Source organism: Anolis carolinensis, chromosome 2 (assembly GCF_035594765.1).
Source record: "Anolis carolinensis isolate JA03-04 chromosome 2, rAnoCar3.1.pri, whole genome shotgun sequence".
NCBI lineage: Eukaryota > Metazoa > Chordata > Lepidosauria > Squamata > Dactyloidae > Anolis > Anolis carolinensis.
The window spans coordinates 175,313,806-175,330,696 of NC_085842.1; the positions used below are offsets into that span (position 1 = coordinate 175,313,806).

The window sequence follows — 16,891 nt, forward strand, 5'->3', positions numbered from 1 at the left end:
ATGACTGCATGGAGCGCCGTTACCTTCCCACCGGAGTGGTACCTATTGATCTACTCACATTTGCATGCCATAATCTTGGTTTTCTTGATGTTTAACTGCTATGTTGGCAGAAGCTGGGGCTATCAGCGGGAGCTCATCCCGCTCCCCGATTTCGAACCACTGACCTTTCGGTCAGCAAGTTCTGCAATTCAGCAGTTTAATTTGCTGTGCCACCGGGAGCAGTTATAAAGTATCTCCAGTTTCTCCATACCTCACAACCTCTGAGGATTCCTACCATAGATATGGGCGAAAAGTCAGGAGAGAATACTTCTGGAACATGGCCATACAGCCCGGAAAACATACAACAACCCTGTGATCCTGGCCATGAAAGCCTTCGACAGCACATTGAACAGCTCATTTAACTGTCAGATCATCTATTATATCAGGCATGGGCAAACTCCAGCCCTCCAGGTGTTTTTGACTTCAGTTCCCACATTGTGGGAGTTGAAGTACAAAACACAAAGGTGGTCAGAGGAAGCATGTTTTGTACAAGTCAAAAGCTTGCAGCATTTCAAAATACTATAACAAATATTTACAGTAGAGTCTCACTTATCCAAGCCTCACTTATCCAAGCCTCTGGATAATCCAAGCCATTTTTGTAGTCAATGTTTTCAATATATCATGATATTTTGGTGCTAAATTCGTAAATACAGTAATTACAACATAACATTACTACATTACATGAACTACTTTTTTCTGTCAAATTTGTTGTATAACATGAGGTTTTGGTGCTTAATTTGTAAAATCATAACCTAATTTGATGTTTAATAGGCTTTTCCTTAATCCATCCTTGTTATCCAAGATATTCGCTTATCCAAGCTTCTGCCGGCCCGTTTAGCTTGGATAAGTGAGACTCTACTGTATTTTTAAAAATATAACTAAAATGTGTAGCTAGCATTTCCAGACACTGCTTTAGTCTGAAGAAATCTCTTAATCTTCAGTCTGGTTATGGTTCCATAGCAGCAAGAGAAAACAACCCTAATACAGTATTTTTTTCCCTTTCCTATGTCATCCATTCTGTGCGGGCCCCTTGTGCTGGAAACAGACTTAGAGTTAGGCTAACTCTGCTGAGAATAAGTTAGCAGCTAGACTTTAAAATAATGACTTTAAACATTTTTTTAAATCTGCTATTATTTATAATTAGGGTACTGCAGGGGTAACATTAGAGTTGGCAATACTGATGTTGGTAGTACAGTGTCTTACTTGCTAGTAATGGCAGGAAAGCTGTATAAAATAACTAAAAGTTAATAAGTTGACCTTCTTGCAAAATTGAAATGCCAACCTGGCTAATGCAAATATCACCACAGAAGCTGTTGATGTGCAAATATTTGCACATTTGTCATATACATTGAGTTGGAATCACTGTTTCCATAGACAGGTGATATAAAGAAGTGCAAAAAAAAAGGTTTCCCCTGATGTTAAGTCCAGTCATGTCTGACTCGGGGGGTTGGTGCTCATCTCCATTCCTAAGCCAAAGAGCCGGCGTTGTCCGTAGACACCTCCAAGGTCATGTGGCCGGCATGACTGCATGGAGCGCCGTTACCTTCCCGCCAGAGCAGTACCTATTGATCTACTCACATTTGCATGTTTTCGAACTGCTAGGTTGGCAGGAGCTGGAGCTAACAGCGGGCGCTCAAGCCGCTCCCGGGATTTGAACCTGGGACCTTTCGGTCTGCAAGTTCAGCAGCTCAGTGCTTTAACCCACTTCGCCACTGGGGCTCCCATAAAGAAGTATACTTTTGTTATTTTTATTGTTTTATTATGTGTTGTTTTTGAGGCTGAATCTATATTGCCATGTAATGCTGTTCGAATCTGCATTATATGGTCAGTGTAGGCCCATATAATGCAGCTCAATGAGATTAACATAGCATAATTGCCAGATTGACCATATTAGGCAAATTTAAACCACATTATATGACAGTGTTGATCCAGCCTATAGTTTTGTCATATTTGTCAGATAATTCAGCTACCTCTTCTGTTTTGCTGCTTCACTCTTCCTCATGGTGGGGCTGCCCCAACATATTTCTAAATTAAAGTGTTTATAACGGCAGGCTTTAGAACTTCCTTTGGTGATGGTCTCCATTATGTATATTTTCATGTATATTAATGAGGACCTCTCCACCGCTCTTCAAACAGTCATATGGATGGCTGATCATGCCAAAGAGCTTTCATTTAAATGTAGATGAGTTGTTTTGCATCTGATAAGAGAAAAGACTTCCGAAATGATGAGCCCACATGCCTTTCTGTTATTTCAGACACAATTTCAAATCAAAAGCCTTGCTACTTTCAAATATAAAACAGGCAGTTGGTGAGTTTCATTAAAAATGTATAATTTATTATTTGCAAGGGCGCATGCAATTTTCTTTAGAAGGATCCAGAACAGGCTCCCACAGTGGACTACAACTCCCATCACCCTCTGTCATTGCTCTCCATTTGTAGTTGGTTATGATGGGTATGTGAGCAAGGTTTGGTCCAGATCCATTGTCAGTAGGATTCACCACCTCTCCAAATGTAGGTGTACTACAACTACAACTCCCATCATCCACTGCCACTTCTCATCAAAACTTTGCCAGTATTTTAATTTGGACCATGAAGGGTATCTGTGCTGTGTTTGATTCAGATCTATCAAGCCAGGTAGGAGCCTTTGTAGTTCAAATATACACATAAACAAACATACATACAGTTTTTTGACTTTTATATATAGAGATTGGCTGACAGTGCTTCAAAATTTAGATTTTCATTTTTTTGTGATTTGTGAACTACCATCTGAAAGCAGCACAGGAATACTAATAACGATGATAGTAAAAATTATGGCAGTAAAGTGTGTCATCTTTTATGATATACTATTCCAGTCTGCATAAATAATGTATTTTATATTTTTTTCAAAACAAACTGAAGTAGATGCTATGGAAATGGTCGATCAAAGGCAAGGACCTTGTGAAAAATATAAATGTTTAGAGCCCTTGTTTTACAATCCGTGATATCTCTAATTTAAAAAGGATCGGGTAGCATAGTCCCCGAAGAGCAAATGGTGCTCAGATGGATTAAATGGTCTGATTCAGCCTAAACCAGTTTCATAATAAGGTCAGCAGTTGTAAACAGTAGAACGATTTCCACCTGTCTGGATATTTTTACAAGGGAGCAGATGGAATACAGTCAATGGAAACGAATCCCATGAAAGATCTTTGTGACTCATTCTTCAAACAGCAGCAGTTCGCTTGTCTCCATCCCAAAGGACTCTTCAGACATTGATGATACATGCATAATACTGTCGGAAGCCTTCTAGGTTTTTAGGTCTTAACACAGAGAACTCTTATAATGTATTCTTATCATTAACTATTTGCAACCAGAATGGTGTATGTAGCTTTAGTTGCCACCTAAACCAGGAATAGATATTGTATAGGTTGCTGTGAGTCTTTTGGGCTGTATGGCGATATTCTAGAAGCTTTCTTTCCTGACGTTTCACCCACATGAAAAAAAGCTTCTGGAACATGGCCATACAGCCTGAAAGACTCACAGCAACCAAGTGATTCCGGCCATGAAAGCCTTTGACAAGATATTATATATCCCATAGCTGTTGCTCCTAGCATCCCTTACCATTGGCTATGGTGGCCTGGGGCTCTTGAGAGTTACCACCCAATAGCATCTGGAAAGCCATTTGATTCTCAGTCCTGTCTAAATCCTATAGTCACAACACGGATATGCTGTATCAAGCATAATGCACCATCAAATGTAATGCGTACCTTAATTATGAAGGTGCACATTACAAAAAAAGGATTTGCTATCAAATGTAATACGAGGCGATGGTGGCTGTGAAAAGACTGGTGGGAAGCCGCACACTTTTGTCAGGCCTGATGGGAAGATGATAGTCGCCGCGAAAAACCTGCCCTAGAGACTAGGAGCAGTGGCTTCAAATGACAGGAAAAGAGATTCCACCTGAACATTAGGAAGAACTTCCCGACTGTATGAGCTATTCAACTGTGGAACTCTCTGACTTTGGAGTGTGGTGGAGGCTCCTTCTTTGGAAGCTTTTAAACAGAGGTTGGATGTCCATCTGTTGGGGGTGCTTTGATTGTGCTTTTCCTGCATGGCAGTGGGTTGGACTAGATGGCCTATATTGTCTCTTCCAAGTCTATGATTCTATGGTGAGTGCTAGCAGTGGCCATGAAAAGGCAGATGGGAAGCAGGCTTCCCGCCAGGTTTGATGGAGGGATGCAGCATCCCACCAGCCTTTTCATGGTTACCACCACATCTTTCCCCTCCATCCCCAGCTGGGGTGGATTTCTTGCCCATGGTGCAGGTGGGTTTACATGTGTGATTCTAATGTTAATTGAATCTAAGGTGCCCGTCAATTTTAGTGATGTAATTTAGCCCAAAAACATACTCATTCTATGAAATACGGCAATTGAATGGCACCCAGGTATCAGTGAAAATCAATATCCTCACTGGTTGTTTTGCTATGTTTAGCACTGTTCTCACATATTTCAGGATTCCATACAGTTCTGAAGAAGAAACATTCATAAGCCTGGATAGGGCTTTGCAGCATTGTATGGATTAGTGGAAAGAAAAAAGACAGACTTGGAAAGAAGATAGCCTGGTAGTTTATTTACAATCCAATGTAAGAAAATGCAAGTTTCAAAAAACAATAAATAGTTGGAAAAAAAGCAACAAGTATGGCTGATATGGTAACTTATGCAACTTGAACCTTTCTGCGAGGCCTCAAATTGTTGGCGTCTTGGTCCTTCTTTTGTAGAACTAGCTCATCAGATTAACGTAATACTACCCTTACCAGCAAAAAACACTATACACAACATTCAAAGTCACAAGGATTGCCACAAAAATGAAACAAAACTAATTTCTACAAGTAACATTCAAAAATCAGAGATAGCTGTAATTCAAAGACCATGCTGTCCTCACAGGGTGGGAAAACAGTCATGAATAGCTTAGTTTCGAGCCTTTATGAAACAAAAGATGCCTAAATTACATCGGAATAATAGCAGTTGGCAAATTCCTGCTAACAGGTTAATGTATCCTCCCTATTGCATTTACAGCATAATGTGAATTGTCTAAATTGGATGTACTTGAAACGGCAGCATGTTGTAAAGCCCTGCACAGCAAAGGGAGACCAGACATGATCCTAAGTATAATTTTGCTTCCCAAGTGAAGGAAAGATGAAGTCTTAACCCTTTCTCTCCATTTCATTGTCCCTGTTTTTTTATTTATTTTAAAAAAACCAATATAAATCTGTCTCTGCGAGTGCGCATGATGAGGAACTTTCAGGACAATATGGGGTCGGGTGTGGGGCGGAGCGGTTGTAATCGATGGGGGAAATCAGCAAAAAAACTCTGCTCATTCAGGAGCACCTCTGAATCTAAATTAAGGTGTTACTTCATCTTGCTATTATTCAGATACAAACAACAGAGCATTGTTTTTATTCTTTCTAAGAAAGCTTTGGAAATGAAACAACGTTGTCTAATAAAAAGGGGTCTGGATTAGGAAACTGAAGTTTCAAGAGTCAGCACTTTTGTAGTAAATTGTCTATAATTACAGCCTGGAAGATTATGACACTATTTACTTTTGTACAGTTAGATATGCAAGTATAAAGTCGGTAGTAAAAACTGGCAGGGATTATGTTTAGCCATGTATGAAAAACAGCAGGGCTCAACTTTTATCTTAGGACAACACAACTTGTAATGCAACAAACACAATTGGTACATGTACAATGGAGTTTCTTATAGCACACATGTGGGATTTTTTTTAATAATATGGTCATTAAGATTTTGCGGGCTCAATGAATGTTTGTCAATACTTGAATTTTGAGAGATGGCATATCTCCCATTGCTCACAAATAACATGGCAAATGCAGCAGGTACAGACATGCTAATGCTTGTTATAGTAAGAAGTCAGCAAGCTTTACTAAGACTGATTGTACAGTTCTCAAAAGGAGTTTTGTACTCATTTTGCCTGGATATGGAGGCAAAATAGGGACTTGCAAGTTTTAAACAGTTTTAAGACAACGTTGGGATTCTATCTTTTGAGTAGGAAAGATTAATTTAGTAGCAAGGGTATTCTGGCTTCAAAATACATACATTCTGATTTTTCCTCTTTAGCAGTCAGGAAAAGAGAATGCAGCACTAATACTCTGATTTAAACCACAGTTTAAAGAGAGTACCATGTTGTTTCTGAAATCAAATTACAGAAACGGCAATAGGCTTGCCCTCTTTTTCTCACAAGCACACCTAAAAATATAGAGATTTTGTAGAAAGTACTTCAGACAAAACAACACAACAATTTTTGTATAAAAGAGATTTTGGTGCAACACAATGTGCTAGAAGTTTAGTTTTTCCTTTTTGTGTTGGTGATACTTTAAACAAACATGACAAAACCCACTATAGTGAAAACTCATCTGATAGTCTGAAGCTGGTTTGATTGAGAATGTAGGCTGTCATACTGCACATCATGAAAAGGATTGGATATACCATCATGCCTCTTCTCTTTAAAAATTACATGCTTATTTTTGTCAGCCCTCTTTAGAGAGCAGGAGGCAGGTATGCATTGCTCTAGCTGTCATTCAGACATGAAATAATATCAAATTTTGTATTGATTTCTGAGGCACCAAATTTGATAGCACATCTGACTGAATAAATGTGTACAGTTGTGCCACTGAGTAAAGGAGGTATAAGAGAAAAGTCTCTTTTCTTTTTCTATCTAAAGCCATTATTTTTGTTTCAGGTCTGCACAATTAGCATCGTTTACACAAAGCCTGATTGTGTTCCCAAGTCAAAGTGACACAATAATATGGTCGGAAATGAGACAGTTAAAGCAAACCCACATAAAGCTTTTGAATGCCTTGTGCAAAACGTTCTAAAAGAGATACAAGGATAGCAACCTTTTAAAAATGCTATAAAAGGATCACAATCAAATAGGAATATATATGACGGCTACAGCCATGTGCCGATTCATAACCAATTCATACGCAATAAATATATTGTGATAATTAAAAGAAACAGATATTACATACAGAACCACAGAAAATATCAAGATGTTTGAGACAGACACAGAGAGAAAAGGCATGAATAAAATAGAGAAAAGGGTTGAAGCCAAGTGATAGATATATCAGGTATTAAAATAATAGCTACTGGGATTCTTAATTTTTCATCTCACATTTTATACTCCTCCCCTTATATGACTAAAACTAGACCTCTAATCATTTGCCTTAGTACTATTGTTTAAACAAGAAGCCTCTCACTTGAAAACTGGTGTGGGATTTGAGTCAGCAACACTTTTTCACATACAGGATCTGCTACTATGCTTGCTACAAAGATACCCACTTATTTGTTTTCCATCACTCAAATATCATTTTAATCTTCTGAAATTTGCACTTCAATTTCTACATGCTTCTCACACCGGTCTAATTTCAGTACAAGTGTTTAAGACATTGCTAGGGCTGTTACAGCTTGGACAGGGCTAATAAAGAAATGATTGGACTCCGAAGTTTTGAAACAGTTCTGTTCCCAGCAGCTAGACAGGGGTGAAATATCAGGAAAAGAAAAGAGAAATCCTTCATATTTTAAATAGTTGATAAGGGGAAGTGACTTTCATTCCTGAGAATCAAAGGTGAAGTTACTAACAGGCCAGTGGGATTTTTCAGGTTGCAATAGAGAACGGCCATTCTCCTTAGTTGTGTGTCTAAGGCTGGGTATACGTTGGCCTGTATCACAGAATCTGATCCCAGATTATCTGCTTTGAACTGGAGAGATACACACACACACACACACACACATATATACAGTGTTCCCTCATTACTTCACGGTTCACTTTTCGTGGATTTGCTGTTTCTCAGTTTTTCAGTAAACTCTAAAAGACTATTATAAATCATAAAAAATTTCAATTTACAGCCTAAGGGAGGAAGGAGAAGCCGAAGGGAGAAAAAAGGAGCCAAAGCGGCAACAGGAGGAGACGGAGGCGATTTATCAACATACAATTGGTTGATAAAGACTTAAAATAGTGTATAACTACTAAAATAATGTATAAATATTAAAGTAAATATAGCGTCCCTACTTTGCAGATTTTCACTTATTGCGGGTAGTCCTGGAACCTAACCCCAGCAATAAGTGAGGGAACACTGTATATAATATTTGTGTCAGGAAACTGCAAGTCGTTTCTGGTGTGAGAGAATTGGCCATCTGCAAGGACGTTGCCCAGGGGATACCTGGATGTTTTTTTGATGTTTTTGCCATCCTTGTGGGAGGCTTCTCTCATGTCTCCGCATGGAGTCGGAGCTGATAGAGGGAGCTCATCCGCACTCTCCCTGGGTTGGATTCAAATTGGCAATCTTCAGGTCAGCAACCCAACCTTCAAGTCATCAGTCCTGCTGGCACAAGGATTTAACCCACTGCGCTACGAGATAATCTGGGATAAGAAGGTAATCTGGCATCAGATCCTGGGACAGTGTAGATCCAGCCTTAGTGGGACTTCAAGTTGCCTATCAACATATAGTGACCCCATCGATTTCATAGTTTTCTTAGGCAAGGAATACTCAGAGGTAGTTTTGCCAGTTCTATCCTTTCAAATATAGCTGTCAACATCTGGTACTGATGGATGGTCTCCCAGGAAGTATTAACCAGGGATGATTCTGCTTTGCTTCCAAGATCAGAGGGCACCTGGTGCCTTCAGGATTTTTAGTCCTATTTCCATTAACAAAAAAGAGCAAGCTCTTAAATTCTCTCTTGTTGTTGGAAAGAAAACATAAGCAAAGCAACCCTGGAAATGGGCTGACTGCATTGTTTCCAGAAGAAGCCTTATATCAGTTTCATTTCTTTTTTTGCCTTGTTTCTCAATTTTTTGAATACAGGAAGCCAAATTGCATGAGGTCTTATTTCTTGTGATTTAATTCATGAAGCTGCAATCTATTATTGTTGACTATGTTGAAACTGGGCCTCTCATGCTCAGGATAAAACTTTTCCAGTACTGGTGGATTTATTAGAAATTTCTTTCTAAAATGTTTTCCAGAACTGTATTCAGGATTCAGCAATCCACTCCATTCTTGTCTTGCTATGGGATTTTCAGCAGAGGAACCTGATATAAATATATATTTGTGTGTAGGTTTTGGTGTATATACTGACTTATCTTGCCAGCTAATTCTTGTTAAACATAGCTAATTTTCAATTTAGTGTAGTAAATAACTTCTACTCATTATTTTTCTGAGGGATTTGAGCCAATTCTCATAATTTAAAAATATATTTTACTAACAGTTAAAGAATAACATATCTGGAATGTATTTGGTGCTTGTGAGCAATTAATGACCCTTCGCTTAAAAATTGTTAATGCTAATATGTTAACTTTTGTAATAACATTTCAAACTTCTGCTATAGGAACTCCCATTGAAAACAATTTGTTGTTTAAATCCTGAGGAAGACTGTTGCCACACTGTTTGAGGAAACCTGCCTACAATGCTGCTTGACTGTCTCAGGTCTTATAAATAAAAATCCCAGTACAGTTATGCAGCTATCACAAATCAATAGAGTGCTGATCATGGATCAAATGCTACCCAGCCATTGATTTTGTCCTTTTGCTGAGGTGAAAGAGGAACTTGGTCCATCACATCTCAGGCTGGATATACAGTACCATATCATCCAGTTATCTGCTTTAATTTTTTTTCATGCCAGGAGCAACTTGAGAAACTGCAATTTGCTTCTGGTGTGAGTGAATTGGCTGTCTGCAAGGACATTGCCCAGGGGATGCCAGGATGTTTTACCATCCTGTGGGAGGCTTCTCTCATGTCTCCACATGGGAAGTTGGAGCTGACAGATGCAAGCTCACCCAGCTTCCTGGATTCGAATTGCTGATCTTTCGATCAGCAGTCCTGCTGGCAGAAGGGTTTAACCCATTGTGCCACCAGGGGCATATTATCTGCTTTGATAATATGAGTCTACACTGCCACATAATCCGGTTCAAAGCAGATAATCTGGGATCAGATACTAGATTATATGTCAGTGCAGTAGGGACCTCACTGCCTTCTCAAAGCAAGTCTTTTCAGCTTCTCTCACCTTGACAAGAAATGCTCCTTGCCTTTTCCTCCTCTCATCAGTTTATGACAAAGGATACAATGAGGGTGGAAGGAAGGAAGGAAGGAAGGAAGGAAGGAAGGAAGGAAGGAAGGAAGGAAGGAAGGAAGGAAGGAAGGAAGAGGGAGAGCCAAATGCAATAAAAATGTCTTAGGTAGTTTAGGTGCCCCAAAGGCTATGACAATATGGGTATTCTTCTAGGAAGATTCAGATTTACTGTTGAGCATTCTTCTGCGCCATTATCAGAATCAGAAACTTGATAACAGAGATGGGTAATTTGCCAAGTGTGGCATGGCATAGTGGCTTCTCTTCTCCTGCAACTGCCATATATTGTTGGCAGCTCTCTGCGGTGGAGGAGGGTGCCATGGTGCCACAGGAAACCACCACAGGACATTCTGTTGCCCATCCCTGTTTCCTTGCCTTGCTATCTACTCGTGATCTTGCCAAAAAGAAACAGAGCAAATGTTTCCTTTGGCAATTAAATAGGATTTGGGTCCTGCAGTTTCCCTCAGGTTTTAATAGGAATTACGAAGACTTGAAGTAATCACTGAATTGCGACTTAATAATGATAGCCTTCATTTGGATATATTTGTCTCACTTGGGAAATGGAAGCTGTTTCATTGCTTCCAATCCCATTTTCCTCCCTGAAACAAGACTCTCAAATACCAACACAGAAAAGTTATACAACAGCACACAATACAATTTTTGTGCAAGGTACAAATAATTCAAGGGCCTCCAAATAGGTATAGTCTCCACCAGAATTGGAGGACATCGGTTCTTTAATTTTTGAAAATGTGTGCATTAGCTATATCCCAAATCCTGAGTTGTATTCAGTAAAAGAAGAATCTGAATAATTACTGTTGGTATTCAAGTTTTTATCAGTGAATATCAGTTCAAAGGTTTACTTTAAGGTGCACTTGGCCTGAGAGTAAAGAGAATTTTAGACACTGAGATATAATGGCTTGAAATGAGAAATGTTGTCTGTTTAAGCTGTCCCTAAATAGGACCTCATTTTCTCAAGCTATCTTTGCAAGCTTGATTAAATTCCGATAACAGCTCCAGTAATAAATACTGTTGCTCTACATATGAGAATCTCTTTCGCTTACTACATTGCTACAAAGAGATTGCTTTTGCAAGCGATTTCATTTTGTGTTGATAACAACATCTGTCGTATGGCTTAGAGCTTTAGTTTGGGAATCGGAGCACATGAACTATGTTCTCGCATGCATTTTGCTATAACTAGTTGAAGGGACAAGCAGGGACAGAGGGGGAGGCATACTTCCAGATCAGTAAAATTTCTTTAACTAAAACAACTACCATGAGCTGTGCAAATGCCATGATGTCAACCATGGCTTCTTGTAGGAAAACATGCTGGGTTTAGAGAACTTCTTTATCTGGATCTGGCAGCGTGAGTGTTTCTGGGGCAGATTTTTTCCGTGGCCGGTCTTTGGGAATTGCTAAGAATTCGGGTGCTTCTGTGGAGAGAGGTGTCGACGGAGCACTAGAAGGAGTGCTGCGGATGGAAGAGGGCAGGGAGATGTTGGAGATCGATATCGCAGGAGGGAAGAGCCCAATTTTCTTGTTGGTAGCTTCCTGAGTTTCTCTTTCAAACTCTCGGACTTCATCCATAGTCATGTCTTCAAGGAGAAAACAAAGACAGGTGAATTAGTGTTAGCAGCACTCGACAAGTTTCTTCCAATCACAAAGCTTTGATTAATGCCCATTTTCCTTCCAATTGTGTTTTTTAACTCCATAATTAAGCCAATATTTTCAGAACAAGCTGATGACATTTCAGAAGCCATATCTCTGGCATTGGGCATTTCTTAGAGTTTTCAATCACCTTATATATCAGTGATTCTCAGCCTGTGGGTCCCCAGATGTTTTGGCCTACAACTCCCAGAAATCCCAGCCAATTTACCAGCTGTTAGAATTTCTGGGGGTTGAAGGCCAAAACATCTGGGGAACCACAGGTTGAGAACAACTGTTATCCATACTAAATGACTGGGTCATACAGTAAATTATGTAGGACATCTGTTTCCACTGAAGGTTTCAGTCAATGTTTTCTTACTCTTCTCTGTCCTTGCCCAACTAGAGTAGACTTCAGATAACAATGGAAACTGCACCAGGCTTAAATTTACATAGAGCAAAACAGGCAAACCACAAATTACTTCTTTGCTTCCTTTAATAATAGACTGATGCTGAAGTTTTTTCCTCCCCTGATAAAGCCCAAAGAGAGGCCCTTCTAACTGTTTTACCAAGCAACTGATATGAGTTCTATTACATATATGTTATTAAAGGACTGGAGACTAAGCCCTCTTTCTTACTGCCCCTATATCCCAAGATATGATCCCAGATTATCTGCTTATCCCAGGTTATCTGGCAGTGGGGACTCACATAACCCAGTTTAAAGCAGATAATCTGGGATCAGATCCTGGGATATAGGGTAGTGTGGAAGGGGCCTAATACTCCTATTTAAATGGTTAGAGTTGGGATGTCAGATAACACTATTGTGATCGACCCCCCCCCCCCCCAGGACTTTGTGAAAGATAGTTCATAAAGCAAGGCTTTATATTTCATATATTTATAGCAGAAGGCAACTGAACTATTTACTGTCCACTGTAATTTATTAAAATCCCTGCACCAAAGGTGTTTGACCTTTTAGCCTGAGGCAAGAGATAACAACCCTGTCAATCCTTTCCTGACAAACAAAAACACTCCCTGTTTATTCAGACAAAAGAGTTAGCCAATTTTAAACCACATGCTTGCCCTTATTTCTCACTGCTTATCTTTCTGCTTTTCCTGTATTGACACACATTTTCCAATATAATTTTCCTTGTGCAATGTCTTTTCCTATGTATGAATTATGTACCCTACCTGTTCCTTTTCTTTATTCTTGTGAAAAATGTCTTATATTGAAGAATGACCGAGACCTGACCTAGGAATTAAATGGACATGTTGCAACACCCCAGAGGGAGATAATCCCTTCCACCAGGAAGCTGTCAGACACCCATTTCTTGCATGGACAATAGATTTGGTCTCCCCCCTTCCACTGAATATCGGAGCAGCCCATTTAATGCAAAGGGTGACCATCTGGTTCTCGGTTCACTTACAAAAAGTCTACGATGGCCTCGGCTGTCAAAAGGGACTGAACTTTTTTCAAAAACAAATACAGCCCATCACCGGAATCTGGCAAAGCCGGCCAGACCAAAATGTATATTTACACCCCAAGAAGCAGTCTAGAAACCCCTTCTGGACATTTACTCAATGACTCAATCGTAATTCCTCGTTAATCCCCAGCAAGTCCATTGTTCCTAGATAAGCCCGCCTCCTCATCCCTGATTGGTGGGGAACCCCGAGGCATAGGGAGCCCTCTGATTGGACAAGGGTTCCCGCCGCCATTTTAAGGACCAATCGACGCATAGGAGGGCAGGGAATGATGTAGCGCGAGATTCAATCCGCTCCTCCCATATTTTTTGTTATAAAATAGTTGATTTGTAAATGTATGTCATGACTTCTTGATGAACGATCGCAGACTGTCATCTTATTCAGCTGAATAAAAACAACTCTGTCTTCTTTCTTCACGTCTGAGGGTGAGAATTTCTGGCTAAAGCCTTGATTTGTGGCGGCTCCCCTCCTTGCCAGGATCCACGGACCCACGGCCGGGAGAAGAGCAGGAATTCCCTTCTAGAAGGAAATTCCTATAAAAAAATAGCTCGATATCACTATGGAACCTTCCCGAAAGGTCCTATAACCCAGGATCTGATCCCAGGTTTGTTGCTTTGAACTGGATTATATGAGTCCATGCTGCCAGATAATCTGGAATAAGCAAATAATCTGGGATCAGATCCTGGGATATAGGGGTAGTGTGGAAGAGCCCTATGTAACAAGGTTTTTTTGTTGGTTTTTTTGTGCTATAAATGGGTTATATATGTCATTTCCTAATTCGTTCTATCATAAAACCATGGAAAAAGTTTATTAAAATGCAAAAACTTTGCTTTTGTGGGACATCCTGCAGCACATTCTGCTCTAGTTTTTCAATGAATATCTCATCTAGTCTCAACCAATTCAACATAGTTTGTGGCAGCCATCCAAACAAAGCTTCTAGAGGGTTGTTGTATGTTTTCTGGGCTGTATGGCCATGTTCCAGAAGTATTATCTCCTGATGTTTCGCCCACATCTATGGCAGGCATCCTTAGCCTGCCATAGATGTGGGCGAAACGTCAGGAGAGAATACTTCTGAAACATGGCCATACAGCCCAGAAAACATACAACAGCCCTGCGATCCTGGCCATGAAAGCCTTCGACAATACACTGAAGTTTCTGGAGTATAACAACTACTTTCAAAATAAGTACTGCACAATTAAACAGAAATAACACTTTTAAACCAGGAACAGAAAAAAATGTTACATAGTGTAATTTAAAGTTTGTATATTATTTTACAACTTTCTTTTTGCTTGTATGAAGCATTCTGTTTATTTGTATGAACATTGCATTGATTGAAATCCTTCCAAATACCATGTTTTCTTCTGAGACAAGAGAACATACCTTGTCCAATTAAACACTGGCCAAATAAAGCCAAGTTACTCTTGGTTTGAAAATGATTGGCAATATGATCACATCATTATTGCACTTTGCCTGTGTTATACCACTTTAATACTTTCAAACAAGGAAACAATTTTTTCCATAAACGCATGGAGAATTATTTTAACATAATCTTCTCTCTGGCAGCCTACTTTTTTCTCCATATGAAATAACTGTATCATCTGAGCCATCCACCAGCCTGGACACATGACATATTACAATGGCCAGCTGTGTGTGTTTGTGGATATGTATGATAGCTGCAAAAGGAATAGTAGCACTCAATAATAATGTTCAAAGATGTTTGCTTTCATGTTCTATTTAAATGCCTTTCTTTCTAAAAGTGCTGTATAGAGCATAAAGATCAGGAAACCTACGTCTCCCTAGATGGAAAAATGATAGCTCTGGAAACACAACATTCACAGAGACACAGGTTTCACCATCCCATGCTGTATAACATGTTCATTCAGTATGTTATGACAACTATAATTATAAAGAAGCTTATTATGAATTACATAGCATTTTGGACCCCACCCCGTTCCAATTCATTGTAAGGTTGTATAGGTGTATTACGGTTAACAAAACCTCTGACAAACAAGCTCCAATGCCTTTTTATCCTAAGGCCAAGCTAGGCCAGCCCCACCCCCCTTGCTTGCCTTTTGATTAAATTGATGCTTTTGATTTCCCCCCCTTTTTTGGGCATCATTAGCATTTTGTGGAAAAGGGTTGAGTTGCAGCTGTGCGTCTGCAGAAAAAGTGCAATAAAACTTGATCCAGGAAAGAATGGGATTCCTGTCTAGGGCCCCTTCTACACTGCCATGTAATCCAGATTATCAAAGCAGCTAATCCACATTATCTGCTCTGAACCTGATTAGATGGGTCTACACTGCCATATAATCCAGTTCAAAGCAGATAATCTGGATTTTATATGGCAGTGTAGGGCCCCTTCCACACTGCCCCTATATCTCAATCTGATCCCAGGTAATCTTCTTATCCCAGACTAGCTTTGCCCAGCCACGAGTTGCTGTGGCTTATGGGAATCGTTTATTGGCCAGGTGGAATAGCAGTGAATAGCCTTGAAGCCTCAAAGCCTGGCTGTTTTTTTGGAGTAGCTGGAGTAGCACCCTTAATCAAAGAGCAGCTTTGAAGCCTGGCTACTTCCTTTGTAGAGGAATCATTGTTTGGCCAGACTGAATTCCACTGAATAGTCTTGCAGCATAAAAGCCTGGCCGCTTTCTACATAGGGCATCCTTGCTAGGCCAAGTTGAATGGGACGGAGTAGCCTCGTGGCTTCAAAGCCTGGGGGTTTTTCACCTAGGGGAAATCTTGGTTAGCCAGGTTGAAAAACACTGAATAACCTTGCTGCTTGCAAGCCTGGCTGCTTTCTACCTTGCAGAATCCTTGGTTGGCCGGTTTGAATAGCAATTAATAGTCTTGGTGTGGCAGGAATGAATGCTGCAATTAGAGACCTTGATTAGCATTTAATGGCCTTGCAGCTTCAAAGCCTGGCTGCTTCCTGCCTGGAGGAATCCTTTGTTGGGAAGTTTTAGCTGGCCCTGATTGTCTCCTTTCTGGAATTCCCAATTTCCCTGCTTTCAGAGTGTTGCTCTTTATTTACTGTCCTGGTTTTAGAGATTGTATTGTTCTGTATTATTATACCACAGTAACTATTTCATATTATATTTATAATCTTATATTATCTGCTTAGAAGTGGATTATATGAGGCCCCTTCTACACATCTGTATAAAATCTGTATAAAATCCACAGTGAAGTGGATTATATGGCAGTGTGGACTCAAAATAATCCGGTTCAAAGCAGATGATATAAGATTATAAATGGGTAATATAGCTGTGTGGAAGGGCCTTGAGTCCACACTGCCATATAATCCAGTTCAAATCAGATAATCTTTATTTTATAGGCAGTGTGGATCAGGCTTAAGTGCACTCTGCCTGTGCCCTGGGCACCATTTTGGCTGAGGAAGTTGCTAGGATATGAAGGGGGCGGGGCCTAAAGGCAGCGCTGGGAGGGGGGGGGGGGGCTAAAGGCAGCAGAGCCTACCTTTCGAACTGGCAGTTAGGAGGAGAAAGGCTCTTCCTCATCCTCTGTAATTTGGACTATTTTTCTAGGTTTTTAAAATTGAAATACATATTTTGGATGACTATGTCTTTTGTGGCCAAATTTGGTGTGATTGGGTTCAGTGGTTTTGC

General features: G+C 40.0%; 1 protein-coding gene across 2 annotated transcripts in view; it reads right to left on the reverse strand.

The window, feature by feature from the left end:
- Window positions 1–4,624: 4,624 nt before the first annotated feature.
- Window positions 4,625–16,891, reverse strand: part of pitpnc1 (phosphatidylinositol transfer protein cytoplasmic 1) — a 236,672-nt gene continuing 224,405 nt past the window's right edge. The window contains exon 9 of one of the 2 annotated variants that reach the window (XM_008116369.3): window positions 4,625–11,743. In XM_008116369.3, the coding sequence (XP_008114576.1) occupies window positions 11,484–11,743 (260 nt within the window). In that variant the 3' untranslated portion in view covers window positions 4,625–11,483. The remainder of the gene's footprint in view (window positions 11,744–16,891) is intronic. The other variant, XM_008116371.3, reaches the window with a different exon arrangement.